We start from the raw sequence: 14,912 nt of genomic DNA on the forward strand, positions 1-14,912 counted from the left end.
TAAATGTTAAGTATTTGTTCAGTGTTTGAAGGCCTGACATTGAAAACGCTCACATTCTTTTCCTTTAAGAAATAGCAGCCACTCCTGACGTCCTATTAACCTGCATTGCTGCAAATGTTGGCCTTTTTCCCCCGCACAAACATCAGTTCAGCATGAATATTTGGCCGAGTATTTGGAGTATAATAAATCTTCCTTCTTGTGGTAGCAATACTTTTAAAGAACTATTGTTTTATAGGACCTGTTTTGCCAACCAGTAATGAAATGAATTTCTCCATGAGATATAGCAGTTTATTGGTTTTTCCCACTTGTTTGGGTACAGAGGTTCAGTCTGCAGGGGTCAGATCCAATAAACATGGAGGAGTCTGTGCCAAGCAGGGATGTGTTTGCTAAAGCCCCCCCAATGTTTTTCTCCGCAGCAGAGGCTCAGGTCCATTCATAAGCTGCTTTCTCTATAACTCGACTGTCCAGCCGTTCCTAGCCTGCAGCTCTGCTGTGTTTGTGGAGCCATGACATTGCGGGTTACGCAGAAGCATATCTCTGCAGCCCCGCTGATCGGAGCAAGTCCTTTATTTGCTCTGGGACACACACTAGACTTGTCAAACATACTCATATTTCTGTTTATTTTTCTAGTGTTTGACCTTGGTTCGGTGTCTACGTGGGCTACGCTGTGAGCAGCAAGATGTCACTGTACAAAATGTTCATTGAAGAATACAGTGCTTTGTCGTTAATTAAATCATGAAAAGAAAATGTTGATAGATATAAGATAAAAAAAAACATATTTTTATATGACCATTTTGCCTCCATCTTATAATGAAAAAAACATTTTTTTTTACAAATAAAAGTTGGAAGCTTTTATTTGTAAGCTTCCATCTTACAAATAAAATCTACAAATTGTAAGAGGCGACTGCGTATATAACACAGACAGTTAGGGCATCTCTTATCTAAACATTAAGTTGCTACTTCCTTTGCCATTGAAACTGCTGTGTGTGATAAAGCGTTGCCATATCTAGTCAGGAACCATTAAGGTACACCTCGGCCTCTCAGCAAACAAAGGGAACCGTCTCTATGACGTCCGCTTTGCTGCGCCTCAAAGGTTCAAATCTTCTTATCCGTTTAGCTGTTGCATAGTTGAAAACATTTATGTGTTCATTTTGAATTCCACTTGCTTGATTGCCCTGAACTGGAACCATTATTCCAATTTTGTTCTCCATTGCTCTTTGAACTTTACATGAAGCCTCTGATATCAGTAAGTCTCATCACTGGTGCCTAAAATCTCCAGCCAAAGTTCCAGTGATAACGCACAAAGTACATGCATCAAGCATATGTCTGCCTTATTCGAATAAAATCAGTTGGCATCCCCCCTCAGGTGTTTTATCATGTCCTTTGACATTTTAATGTCAGTGAGTGCTTTGATAAACGAACTTTGCAATTTAATCAGTTCTTTATAAAACTTGGATGTTCTCAAGTTAGTTTTTTTTTGTTCATTCTTAAAGCTTTACATATCTAGTTTACTCACTTGTGTGTTGCTTCTTCTTGGCTTGATGTTTCTCAAGGAAACTAAATGAAAGCTGATAAACTGTAACACTGAACTGTCTATCAGATTTTTAATGAATGTAATAATTTGGCTAACAGTGACAACTAACAGTCATTCAAGTAGGTTAATCCCTTTGTGTTTGAGTCTGAGAGGAATGCTGCATCCCCATTATACTGGAGCGTGGGACTCTGTTGTCTGGTCCAGGGAGGCTAGGATGACCCTCAGGAATGCTATTGTTGTGTTCTCAATTCCCTTTTCCAAGCGAACCATGCTCTATCAGACTGATGGTCCTCTTTAGCAGAATGCGATATCCACGGGTTCCAGGGGCAAGAGAGGGGAGAATTGCTCCATAAAAAGGCCCAAATAAAAGGCTGTTCTCTCTGCTCCTTCTGTGCTGTCCTGTGTTGGAACGGCAGGAATGTGGCAGGCAGACCGGCTGGCCCTCAGAGCCGTCAGCCCCTAATGAATTTTAAAAGGCCTTTTTCATTCAAAGTAGGGTGCTGACTAACAGCATGTCGCCTGGCCAAGCACTCAGAGGGGAGAAGAGGGGAGTGAAGAGGAAAAGTAAAGGATGGCAGGAGGGAGGAGGAGGACTGGCAAAGTGAGTTAGCACCTAGACAGACTTTGGTATTGGATGTCCCTAACAGTAAGAGATAATGGTCACTCTGCATGAGAAGACACTCTGGAAACATTCTTGACCTCGCCACGAGGGTCCAGAGAGAATAGAGGGAATGTGGGACAAAAAACAAAGCAAAAAAGGTGAGATGAGGGTAAATAGGTTAGACATACTCTACTGAAAAAGGCATCTTACAGGGTGTTGCACAGACGTTTCTGGGTCAAAATGTGTTTATTTTGTTTTGAATAGAAACCTATCCAAACCTTATGGGTCATATGTGAAATTGCTAATACTCAAATGTTAAATAATAAATTTACTATTATAAATCACTTTTTTTTTTGGAATGCTGAATTTAATTTCACTAGACACAAACTGGACTCAAGAAATCACATAAACACAACCTTTCTTACAACAGTTAGGCTAAATGACCAAAGACAAATGCTAAACAACAATGTGGATATTGATCAGCCTGGAAAGGGTTACAAAACCATATATAAGACGTTGTATCCCCACAAATCATTATGAATACATTTATCCACAAACGAACAGTGTTCAAACATTGAATATTTGTCAACCTGCTGCATTTAAGGAATTATGCAACCATCCATTTAGGAAGTCAGAAAAGAACCCAGAAATACAGTAAGTCACTGCAGACTTTTAGAAAGTATTCGGAAAAACTGACTAGACACAAAAAACATTATACATTTTTACCCATGAAGTCTTTTGGACCCCAGGAGTTTTAATTCTGTGCATGGTCCATCAGCATGCACTGATCTTGCTCTTATGAGTTGCTTTTTTTTTGTAGTTCCGGGAACTGACGGTCTGATGGGACAACCCTGCTTCCCTGTGGTACTGGTGTGACATCTGCTGCACTCCTCCTGAGCATTGTGCTAAGACTGCAAGAGGGTTAAGCAAAGTTTAGATGTAAATAATATTGAGAAATTCCATATTGGATGCCCTCTACATGATTTTTTTCCAATAAATACTTCAAAACATGGACATATGTACTTTTAATCTTTTTTAGGATTCTCTAGGTGTTATTGGTTGAAACAAGATAAGAAAAACACATGTGCTAATTTTTAGCAATTAAGACATGATGAAAAGAGACAAGCCAAAGAAATAACTGAAGGGAAAAATTCTTTTGCACAACTCTGTAGATCCTCACTATTTTTTGCACTTGTGAATTTTTGCCAAGCATGTGGGTCTCAGAAGTCAGTGGAGAAATGCATAAATTTTAAGCCTAATGTACTGTAATTGGCAGTGTGTCTGTGGGGAATGTTTTAAACCATTCTTTCGGAGACGTTTGACAAAACCCATCAATCTTTTTTTTTTCTTTAAACCAAAATGAGAATAGAGTTACATTTGAAAAAAGAATTTGCTGTCAGCATGAGAACACCTGCTGGTGTCTTCTGACAGGAGCTTGGCTTTGACTTCAACACTATATGGCAGAGATGTGAGCTTAGGTTATACTTGTACATGCTGTAATATATAAATATATATATATATATATATATATATATATATATATATATATATATATATATATACACACATACATATGATCTCATTTTTCTCATTAGTTACAATCATCGTTTGCATCAATATTGGTCAAATAGGTAAAAATGTGGCAGTACTAATAACCAATTTTTTTTTTTACATGTTATTGCTGTTTGCTTAGGAGCCTCCAAAATGAGCCGAGTACTGTGGGAATATGGATGGATGGACAGTTTACATTTTACATGACATCTTAAGGATTTTTGCGTGTAACTTGTTTTTTCCCCCTTTCAAATAAGTCGGTATTTAATTACAGCTGGAAGTGGATGAAACCTTTTGTCTCGCTCATTCTTACTTTTCTTTTAAATTTGAACATAAAGTTTATTTGCAAATGTGTCAGCACATTTAGGAGATACCATACAGTTCAGTGGTGAGGCAACGTTATCACACTTTGGGTCACATTATTCTCAGTCATGTCACAGGAAATACTTGAGTGTTGAAAGAAGGGAGTCTCATTTATTTTACAAAATTCCAAAGAAGAAGAATTATTCAACAAGACCAATGAGATAAGAAAAAAGCATTCAAAAAACATCCCACTGGAATAGACCCAACATATGTGACCTTGGTGGAGGAGAGACTCGCTCAAACATTTTTACTTAAGAAATGTTTTGATAGACTCATTTAGATGAAGCTGATAATGTTCGATGAATCACTGATTGCACAAGAAAAATGTGCAACCGCCACTGAAATGACACACAGACACAAAAATATGCTAGTTGAATGAAAATCAAGCATCTTACCCACCTGGCTTCCTCTTAATTATCCTTTTCATTATGTGTTTTTCATTTTGCAGGAAACAATTGATTGATTCCTACTAAATAAAACCAAAGGTGATTTGGCAGTTCAGGAATAGAAATGAAAAACAGCTGGATTTGTTTCTACCTGTAGTTATTTTGCTGCATGCTGTGACTTTTAGAACATTTCAGAAACCACCAATGGATTTGTGAACACGGTTCAAAGCAGAGAAGCATGCTGTGTTCTTTATGAGTGAGTGGAGCAATAACGAATAATCTATGTTAGTTACGCCTGAGTACATCTCAACAACACTGTTGATCACTTGTGGTCCCTATTGTTCTTCATCTGAGAGGGTCCTCATGCTTAGACACAGCTTGGAAGAATGCTGGGTGCAGACTGTGCTTCTTTTGACAACTGAAAGAATTGCAACTAGTGTAAGGAACATCTTCTACACTGCTGCTTTTCGGTCATCAGGTATGACCTTCAGGTTGCAAGTTTAGGGTCAAGAAAAGAGCAGCTAACATCTCTCCAGACCCCACACATCCTGGACACAAACTGTTTAGACTTTTACCTTCAGGTCGGGACTATTTGCAAAAACAAACTGCTACAGAGAGATTCTTGTGTCTCTGATGAACACTAACTGGAGTTCCCACCTATTCTGCTGGGAATCAGCAACATACATTTTTTTTTATTTTTATTTTTATTACCCACCAAATTCATATACTTGTTTGAAAACAACATGCACACTGAGAGCAAAGTAAACAAAAGCAAAATTTCTTGTTTTTATACCAAAAACGCTGATTCTGATTCTGGTATTTTTTGCACAAAGCTCTGCCTGTGCTGCGCATAGGAAATTAAATCTGTGGATTCAAAGGGGAGAGAATGGTCTCTGATCCCCGCTGCATTATCTAGAAGCACAAGCAGTGTACCTGGATGACCTCATGGTTCGGTATTTCATGGCTGAGGAGAAGCAGAAGCAATGTTACACAAAATCACTCTGAGCAATGGGCTGAGGTCATAGTGAGATAGGGCTTGTGGAAACACTGATGCTCACGGTAACATGGAAAGTACTCCCAGAAGAACCCCAAAAAGCAGGACAGTAAAATCTCTCATGGCGGTCCGACAGGAGAGCAGACTTATTGGCAGCTTTTTGTGTTTAGTTGAGGTGATATGGAGACAAAATGTGGATTTCCTCTCTTACTTCAGGCGATTCACATAAGAATGCATCTTAATGTTAAGCCGGTGGAATGCCTGAACTTTCTCCTTATAAATTTATGAAATGCAGGTGGTTCTGAAACAGGAGGAGAGGAAGAGGCATTTCATGAGTTCGCGATGATCTTTTAGCATACCTATTTTCCCTGGTCACTGCGTCGTAAAACTTTTAACGTGCTTCCTACTAAATGACATCATGACCAGGCTCATTTAAATGATGTAATGGCATCCTGCAGGATAGAAAGTGTTTAGTTACCAATCTCTGCAACTATCCTTTTTTAAATATGTTGAACAGTTGAACCTGTTCATTTTTTTAATCATGTGAAAAATGTATCTTTTAAAAACTGAGTCTTATCATTGCATTGCTCTGTATTAAAAAAATGGCTTGAGGTAGCGATTTCCCAATTTGGAAATATTGTCCTCAGTTCCAGTCTGAGTCATCAGGCTAGGAATTCATTGAAATTTGTCTTGATTTGTGAAGTCAGAAATTCAGCAACTTTAAAGGGCAGTGTAAGAAGATAAAACCTGACATCAGTGAAACGTTATCTGTAGTGGGACTGAGTCCCACTTACCTGACTCACCTGTGATGTTGGTGATGTGTTAAAGCAGGGCAGCATTTATATAGTGCTCCAGTCCAAATATCCAAATCAGTCTGTCCTTCGCTGTGGACATCATTGTAAATAGTGGAAAAGAACTTAAGCTTTGACATAGGATGTTAAATAAAAATTACAAAAATAAATATCTGAGCTCTTTAGCACAGTTGCCATATATGCACATTTGCCATCTGTGCAAGCAAACAAAAGTACATGTTTAATATCTGGCAACAGAGGGCTAACTAGGGGTGTGGCTATCATAAAATAACATCACTTCAATACTAATCATTTAATAGTGGCTTGATACCGGGATCTGATACCTGGAGGATCTCACAGTCTCAGAATTTCAGTTTTGTTTTGTTAACAATGTATCGTTTTCTTTAAATCTTTGCTCTGTTTCAGACTGAAGTGATGAAAGAGGCTCTAAAGGATCTAAATTTGAACATAGTGGAAATGACGGATGAGAATGCAACGCTGGATGGAGGAGACGTTCTGTTTACAGGTAGGTTTCAGTTGCAATCTGAGTACTCATGGATTTTCATCTGAGGCTTTTCTTCTGTGCTTAACTTTGTCTAATTATGGTTGACTCATAAGTCATCAAGGTATGTTGTAATCTAATTACTGTAAATATAAACTTGATCCAGTAAAAACACATCCTATCCCTTTGATTTAGGGAAGATTATGGTAAAAAAAAAAAAAAGGTCTATGAAAAAAATTTTTAAAAGTGACTTGTTCAGCTGTTATTGCTTGAAATATTTTAGGACTGTATGATGAATAAATACTTTCCTGTAGGATGCACCATTTGACTTACACATATTATGTATAGTGCACCTAACTGTTAGTTAACATTCTGGTGCTTCATTATTTGGACTTGGACATTTGGACTTTATTCATGTTCACTTTAGTACATAATAACTCAGATGACCATCGCTTTTCATGTTGTAATCAAATATATTTCACTTTATTTAAAGTGTATGCCTTTAGTTACATTTTTCAGCAAGGCACCTGCAGAGAAAATATACACCACTTTGATCTCAAGGTAAGAAAGTAAAAGTATAAGTGGCAAGTAAACGGGAAATTGCAGAGGTGGATGAAATAAAAGAGCTCCTATATTCCATATGTGAGCAGACGAGTCAGTGCCTTTGACCATGTCTCTGTGTTTTTGAATTCTCTAGAAAAACACTCCTGTGTGTGACCTCCATGACCTGGTGGCCCTGTGCACACACCGGAGTTTCACCTGTAGTAAAACTGTTGTGTACCATCCTGCTGATCAGCACAGCTGTTAAATGTGTTAGGCAGCAGCCGACAAAACCGACAAACACAGTCAAATCAGAAACATGGTGGTCTACATTACACTCAGAACATTGTGTTACACTCCGTGGCGATGTAAAATGTGGGTCAGTGGCGTCTTCACTGCATGAGCCAGATGGAAAAAGTACAGTACACCTAATTGAGTTTCTAGACATTGGCTCTGTGGTGTCTTTCTTTTCAGCTGAAATCGGTTTCACATGGTAGGGTAAGAAACATTTCCTGCTGGCAGGGCCCAGACTAATGGCTCATATTGTAAAGGCTCAGCAGCAACATAAGGAACCCGTCCCTGAGCTCAGTGTGCGGCTGCATTCTTGCCGAGAGATTCAAGTATTTTTTTTTAAATATATATATATATTTCCCACTATCTCTCCACCGTTCATACTGAATGTAGTGAAAATTGAAGTGATAAAACTGCCTGATTTGTTCACTATTTCTGCTGACTTTGCAAAATTCTAATTTTGAGATGTTTTTTTTATTTTTTTTTATTTTTTTTATCCAGGTCGAGAATTCTTTGTTGGTCTTTCTAAACGGACAAATCAAAGAGGAGCGGAGATTCTAGCTGATGCATTTAAGGTGAGTTTATGTTGTTTATCCGTTAAAATATTTAGCATACCTTCTTATTCAAGTTCAGGGGCACAAAGCCATGTACACACTCGCATCCTGGTTCAACCTAAAGTCATCATTTACCCTTAAGTGCATGTGCTTTACACTGTGGAAATAAACTGAAGCACCAGGAGAAAACATACATGTCTGAACCAACTTCGTTGTTGGCCCTTTAGGAGCCAGATGTATTTAAATAAACTGAACAATGTAAGTGAGGAGCTCCATTACATTACATCCCCGGCTCTCTTGTAAATTGATGTTTAAAAGTCCTCAAGGGAAAAGTGAAGTTTCAGAGTGAAACTTGAATCCTTTAACTTGATTGGTTGGTGAATCTAAAAAAGTAGAATATGTAAGTAATTTAAATATGCTATATTAAATCCAAAAATCTAATTTTGTATTCATTCTAACTATTTGATATGTAAGTCTGTATAGACAGTGATGGTTTTGGGCAGGAAGGATCCCCCGTAGTGAGCTGTATTACAGCTGATACACCATACATTTATTACCAAAAACGCCGAGGCTTCTATTTCAAGGAACCTGGGCTGCAGGCTGAACACTTCCATTTTACATCACATTGTGTGACATAAATGTTAAAGCTTCCAGCAGTCATTAACTGTAATGTTTATTCATAAAAAAGGACCAGTTAGTCTTGAAGCATATCACTTTGTGTGCAACGATTGCATACAACACAAATATGTGCCTTATTCATTTAAGTGTTTTTAACTTAATAAAACTGTTAAAAATGCTCTTTTTATTCTCTAAGATTCTATAAAGAATGTAAATTAAAACTATTAACAAAACTTTATGAAACAAGAAATGGAAAGCAGTTCCACAAGGAAAGTCTGTTTTCAGTCAGGTGGCATTGCGCAATTTTCTAAAACATTTTTTTTGTTGTTGCTCCTTAGCATCATTGAAGCTGATGTTATTGATTGACACATCTGTAAAATGTCCCTGTGGTAATTAGCTTTTAATGCTTTGGATGAAGCCTTACCAGGCTTCAAAGCATTTTTAATCAACATTTGATGCAAACTTTTGCCAGTTATGTCCACGGTGATCAATAAAGCAGACAATAAAAAAGATTTAAAAAGCTTATGTGAAGGAGTAAACCTTGCATTAATTACCTCATGAACAATTTCCTTTTATGTCATTATTATAAATCATCTTGTTTGCTCTTGGCTGATGTGTTGCTAAACTGTTTATGTGTGTCACTTAGGCAGATGTTTCTCACTAGGCTCAAATGACTCATATTTGTAATTTGAATCTATAATTTGGGTTCAAATAATCTCTTCATAAGCAAGTGCAACCTTTGTCAAAAATATGCTTTTGATTTTCACACTTATGTGATATTGCAATATCACAATTACATGTGATATTGCATAACACATGCTATCGTGACAGCATAGGCAGGGATAGGCTGGTACGTATCTCCGGTAATCATTGGGTGAGAGGTAAGGTTCACTCTGGTCAGGATGTGGACAATTTAGAGAGACAAATTTACCCACCAGCAGTCGTGTTTCTGACTGCGGGGGGAAGCCAGAGTAGCCTGAGAGAACCCATGCAGGCACAAGGAGAACATGCAAACTCCATACAGAAAGGCCCCAGGCTGGAATTTGAACCTGCAGCTTCTTGCTGCAAGGCAACATTGCTAACAGCTGCACCACTGTGAAGTTCCACATAAACAGCCCATGGTTCTAAGTATTGAAGCTAATAATTACCTAACCTCTTGGCATTATCTGCATTACTTAATGATAGAATGGGTCGACATATAAAACGAGTACGACATTTATTCTCTTTTTCAATACATGGCATACTCGAGCATCTTAGTAATTTCAAGACATCTAAAATATGTTTTTGCACAGAAAGTGGGGCCATTCACTTTCTGTGGGTTGAAGAGTCTGATTTGATGGGTCAAACATCAGTTTGTGGTAAGTAAAGGAGCAACACCTATTGGTGTGATTTTTCCTATTTTGTAGAAGTTTGGTCTCAGTCTTTTCAATGAGTGCTTGCACAGAATAATTTCAGTTCATTTTGGCTTGATCGTTATACCAAGCTCACCAAAACCTGCATCTAGCAGTTATGAAAATACGCCAAGTATTTCTGCAACAGCAAGATTTATTTCAAGCAGGATTAAAGGCATGCCGCCTTCAAAAAGAGTCAGAGTGACTGATCTAATCTATCTCCTTTGCTGCTGGTATAAATTAGAGACACTTTCCGCTGCGATCTTTTGTTCATCGCATTTGGCCTCTCTCCGAGAAGGTGTAGCAAAGCCGAGAAGCACGCTGACAGGCAGATTCAGCCCTGGGTCATAATGTCAAGAGTTTAACACATTACGGTAACTTGAACTGCCTTATTCTCCCATCTGTATCTGATTTGAGAACCTCATTACGGATTCCTCTGTGTTTTCTGTTATCTTTGATAAGATGGGACTAAATGATGCGTTCCTGGCAAATAACAAAAGGAAAAATTACTTAGCCGTCAATTATTGTTTTTTCCACTTTTTATCTGATTGCTCCATCCTATCACTGTTGGTTTTTCCTTTAATTATCAAATGAAGGATCATCCTGTTTCCAGGTTTGTTTAGTGCTACACAACTGCATGCAGATGTGAGGGCTCTTTGCTTTAAGGTTCTTACAGATGTTGGGATAATGGTGTTGCTGATGGAATCATTTTGTTTGGGAAGTAGTGCAGAGGTTAAATTATATTTTCTTCTATTTCCGTGTTGTAAAATTGTTGATTTCTTATTTTGGGGTATCTAATAAGGAACCGTCTGACTTTCTTTTAAGTAGTAAATAGAATATTTTACTTCAAAGTATTAAAGTATCATTCCAGATGAAAAGGAACAGTTCCTGCTTCTTTATCACATTTATCTTGATAAGAGAAGAAGAATGGCTTCCATTTCTAATTTCACACAGACACTTCCTGTTTGTGGATAAGGAATGGAGAAAGAACATCCTGTAATTTCCATTGGTTCCCAGTTGAACCTATAAGCACATTCAAGAAAAATAGTTCAGGACTATATCATACATGGCCTTTTTTGGCATGACGGAGTACAAAGTGCCATACTGCAGTTTGTTTTTAGCAACAAATAGAAGCATTGTGCTTAATTTGAACTAACAATGTGCTACAATGTGGTTACACAAGAATTTATGTGACACCACAGGGAAATTTCACAATGGAGTCTAACAGCAAAACATAATGTTTATAAGTTTGTGTAAAATCTACTAATTCAAAGAACAAAAAAATATTATATCTATGACTTCAGATATTTTTTTTTTTAATTTTGACCGGCCAAATCCTGCATTCAGCAAAGGTTTAAAATATTCCAGAAGTGAACTTTCAACATTCAAAAGGACATTTCCATCATGGTTTGTCAGGATGTTGCTGCTAAAATAAAGTTGATGTTGGAAATATAATGTTTTCACAGACTATGCAGTAAATTTTATAAGCGCATGTCACTTTTTAACTGGCGTTTGAGCCTATCTGTCCAAGATCAACGACTGAAGGCTTAAGATAAACATCAATCTGTGGGTCCTAAAAAAGTACCTCTGAAATAATTCTGTTATATACAGGATATATTCAAAGTTGTTGATTTGAATACATTCTGGGAAAGATTTTGAAAGATTGTAATCCCCAAAAACTTTATATTTAACATTATTTTGTGAAAACGTATTAGAAGCGCTGCACAGTAGTGTGCTGATTCAGGTTTCTCTTTAGCTTTAGCATTTTCTGTCTTTTCACAGTATTGAATTCTGCATTCTGTTCATCCACTAGTCTAAGTCAGGGAACTATTTATGTTACTGCTGTTTGGTTAAAGATGTTCTTCTGCCAGTTTTGTATCCACTGATTAAAGATGTGAAAAAAAAGAACCACAGTGGCATAATTTTAGACAGAAAATAAAATATCTAAATCCAAATTTAAGTACATGTGCTCAATGCGGAATCTTAAGAAATAGTTGTTTATACTATAATCACAGATCCCACAGCTGGCACCCTTTATAATTATAAAACAAATGTAAACAGTACTATTCATTGTAATTCATGTGTTCCATTCCCACCTGCTCTGATGTTTTCTTTCACAAAAAAGACAGTTTACCGCTGTAATTCTTTACTTAAAGACTTGAGTAGTTTTTACCCTCAAACACGCTAGACAGATGGAAATAAACTGTTTTCAGTTTCCGCTGTGAAAATACAATTTTATGTAACTTTTGTTTTTGTAACAATAGTAATAACAGCATTTGGCAAGCAGACTTCCTGCAGCCAGAGAAAGTGGCTTGAATCAGGTTCTTACAAGTCCTGTGTAATCTCCCCGTGAGCCTGAGGCTCAGTGACATCACCTCTCAGACACTTCTGCTGTTTCCACCCCTAAATGGTGTTACTTTATTTTAAATGTGCCCTCTCAAGAGCCTTAAACACTGTTATTATTTTTATTATTATACAGGAATGAGATGGTCTTCACCTCGATTTCTTTCAAAGCTTGAATTGTACATTTTTAAACATTATTACGATAATTATTTTTTGTAAAATGCCTTTGTCAAATGTTCTCAACTGCCAGGGTAATTTTACCAGGATTACATTTTTGGTGAAAATGTTGGTCAGCAGGTGGAAAGGCACACTTCTGAAAAGTGTTTTCACATCACTGGTCCAATGTTTGACTCTGGAATGTGCAGAGATTACTGAAATCATTTCCATCCTGTGTGTATCCTGTGCTCTTGGGAATTATTTTTTGTTTAGCTCCTATAATTGGATTGTGTTTCACAGGACTATGCTGTTTCCACTGTGCCTGTGCTGGAGGGGCTGCACCTGAAGAGCTTCTGCAGCATGGGAGGACCAGGGCTTATCATCATCGGCTCCAGTGAACCAGCTCAGAAGGCTCTTAAAGTAGGCAGCTGCTTATTCTACAACGCCGGTCTTGACACAAATTGACAGATTGAACTTCTTTATAACTTTATACCTTGATGGCACCCTCTTACTGCAACCATATAAAAAAGCATTGTCCCTTCAATCTCCCTCTGCATTGATTCATATTCTCTGCTAATTTGCAGGGAATGCCTCTGGCATTTGCTCTCCAGCTTTAATCACAAAGGTTTTGTCCTCCTATTACACAGCTTGAGCTCATTACCGCATGAAAGGCTTCTAAATGGAAATTCACAGGATGTTGGGCGTCCAGACAAGAGACAGCTTACAGCCTGACAGAGACAGATTGGTGGGTTACACCAAGAGAGTACTAAATCTCAGCACATCCCGGCTCGAGAACTATCCCAAAAATTCACAACCATCTGCAAGTCAGTTGTTTGTTCATGCTACACTGAAGTGAAGATCTCTCTCTCTCTCTCACACACACACACACACACACACACGCACGCACACACGTTGTTTCTCTAATTCTATGGGTCCAAAAACATACACACTAGATCATACAGTACACTCTTGGCATTCTCCTGTCCTGTGTGACAGCTCTTCACCACCCCTGCTTTCAGAGTCAGAACTCCCCCTACAGGTCAAGCACATCATTTTTATTGTGTAAAATACTTCTTTGGTGTATCTCTCTGCCAAAGTGTACACAAGAACAGAAGAATCTGTGAAAAAAGTACATAAGCTAATTACATTTATTTTCGAGCTCCAACTCATTAAGATTCCTGGCTCTTTGATCACCCGCAATAATTAGCTGCTGGAATGAGGAGTGGCCTTTAGCAATATTTAATAACAGAGGGCTCGCTTGCTAATTATGGCTTGCGTCACCCTCTCTTGCAGCAATTAGCTTCTGTTTTAAAGGACTTTTAGCACCCCAGCATCTGCAGTTGGGTGATATTATGTTTGTGAGGAGAGGGCGCGCTTATGAATGCAGCTTTAATGAATTCGGACTGCTTGTTTTGGATATTAATGCTGGTCTCATGACAGTAAAGGTCTTCCTCTGCATACTTATGAAACAAACCTGAAGCTCAACGGATTCATTTTTTTCTATAGAGAAAGAACATGTTAAATGGGAATTTTATGGAAAGTACCACTTAAATCCTTTCACATTTTGTGCTTTTTTAAACACAAACTATGGTGATTTTTTTTACTGGAATTTTATGTCACAGGTCTACTCAGTGTTGCATGTGAAGTGTAAGAAGAAGAAGAAGAATAGTTTCTAAAATGTTTTCTTCTTTCCAAGCTCAGTCAGATTTGATGGGGAATATTTTGGATTGCAATTTTTAAATCTTGCTCTAAATGAGTAGTTAGATTTAGGTCTGGACTTTGACTGAGCTGTCCTGTTGTCCTGCCAGGAGGTGTGGGTCAACCGTAGTCTCACGTTTTTTTCAACCTCTATCCAGCTGTCTTCTGTGTTTCAACTGTATTTGGCTCCATCCATTTCCCATCAATGCTGACAGATTCCGTGTCTTGTTGGTTCATTTTTGTGTGATGGGTTGAACAACACTTTGAGTTATAAGATAACCCTGCTTTGAATATTCCCATGTGTCTGGTGTTCCTCTCTGTGCATGATGCTGTTTGTTCTCTTTATAGATTTTCCCCCTTGTGTTATGATTTTCGTCCTCAAAAAATTAAGGGAATTAAAAATACCCCTTATAATTTTTGATAAATATCTATCATAGGATTTTTTAAAATAATTTTTAAAGAACCACCAATTAGAATTTTATTTAACTAAAAAAACATGTAAAACATTTACAAAAGGAGGATGGATGCATTTTATTTGGGCTGTTTATTTGTGGAAAATTATGTAAAGTTTCCAGGATCATGTCAAGACAAATATGCAG

At 37.7% G+C, this 14,912-nt stretch overlaps 1 protein-coding gene across 1 annotated transcript in view; it reads left to right on the forward strand.

Annotated features, from left to right (window-relative positions):
* The window catches only part of ddah1 (dimethylarginine dimethylaminohydrolase 1), a 70,066-nt gene that overhangs the window by 44,944 nt on the left and 10,210 nt on the right, over nucleotides 1–14,912 (forward strand). Inside the window, exons 2-4 of the mRNA XM_007550827.2 lie at nucleotides 6,647–6,746; nucleotides 8,055–8,128; nucleotides 12,916–13,035. Coding sequence (XP_007550889.1) covers nucleotides 6,647–6,746; nucleotides 8,055–8,128; nucleotides 12,916–13,035 — 294 coding nt within the window. The remainder of the gene's footprint in view (nucleotides 1–6,646; nucleotides 6,747–8,054; nucleotides 8,129–12,915; nucleotides 13,036–14,912) is intronic.

Source organism: Poecilia formosa, unplaced genomic scaffold (genome assembly GCF_000485575.1).
Source record: "Poecilia formosa unplaced genomic scaffold, Poecilia_formosa-5.1.2 Scaffold38, whole genome shotgun sequence".
Lineage (NCBI taxonomy): Eukaryota > Metazoa > Chordata > Actinopteri > Cyprinodontiformes > Poeciliidae > Poecilia > Poecilia formosa.